Source organism: Eimeria mitis, genomic scaffold (assembly GCF_000499745.2).
Source record: "Eimeria mitis Houghton genomic scaffold, Emh_scaff2098, whole genome shotgun sequence".
In the NCBI taxonomy this organism is placed as follows: domain Eukaryota; phylum Apicomplexa; class Conoidasida; order Eucoccidiorida; family Eimeriidae; genus Eimeria; species Eimeria mitis.
Window position 1 is genome coordinate 1,207 of NW_013570421.1, and position 649 is coordinate 1,855.

Consider the following 649-nt stretch of genomic DNA (forward strand, 5'->3'; position numbering starts at 1 on the left):
GATTTCAGATATCAATTCAATTCTTTTGATATGAATTTCTTTGTTTCAGTATCTAGTGCAGCTCTCTGCACCACGATACAGTTCGTCTGCCTAGCAGAGATGTACACGGATAAATAATGATATTCACGGCCAAACAAGAGTAGGATCATAATAACAAGTTGGAAGGAAAACCGGAACCGCCATACGGGGTGGAAAGGCCTCAGAATGTAACGTTTACACTCTGATATTTGTTCATAGATTCGCTGCTTTTCACCTCAATGCTCTACCGAGCATGTTGCTCGGAGCAGCAACTACAGTTAGGCTAATCACGCAGCAAGTGAACATTCGCATACTGAGGCAAACAACGGCGGTTTCGAAAGCTATTCGCTGTGCATACGGGCGGACGGATATGCGGAATAACTAGGTAGCTAGCTAGCTAGCTAGCTACCTAGGCGGCGGAAATCTGCCTGTCTAGGCAGAGATAGCCGCCAGGATGGCGACCAAACCGGCAGTCAGAATGCTGGGAACGGCAACATCTGCAGAGCTGGTTACAATCGGGTCCTTCAGATCTTCTTCCGTCATGCTTTTTAATTCATCTTTTCGTGCAATAAGCTCGTTGAAGTACTCCTCGCTGCATGAAAGACGAAACAAACAGACAGAAACGAAGAAT

At 45.9% G+C, this 649-nt stretch overlaps 1 protein-coding gene across 1 annotated transcript in view; it reads right to left on the bottom strand.

The window, feature by feature from the left end:
• Positions 1 to 450: 450 nt before the first annotated feature.
• The window catches only part of EMH_0048600 (SAG family member), a gene marked incomplete at both ends in the record, with an annotated part of 1,476 nt that continues 1,277 nt past the window's right edge, over positions 451 to 649 (bottom strand). The window contains one exon of the mRNA XM_013496419.1: positions 451 to 610. Within this exon, the coding sequence (XP_013351873.1) occupies positions 451 to 610 (160 nt within the window). The remainder of the gene's footprint in view (positions 611 to 649) is intronic.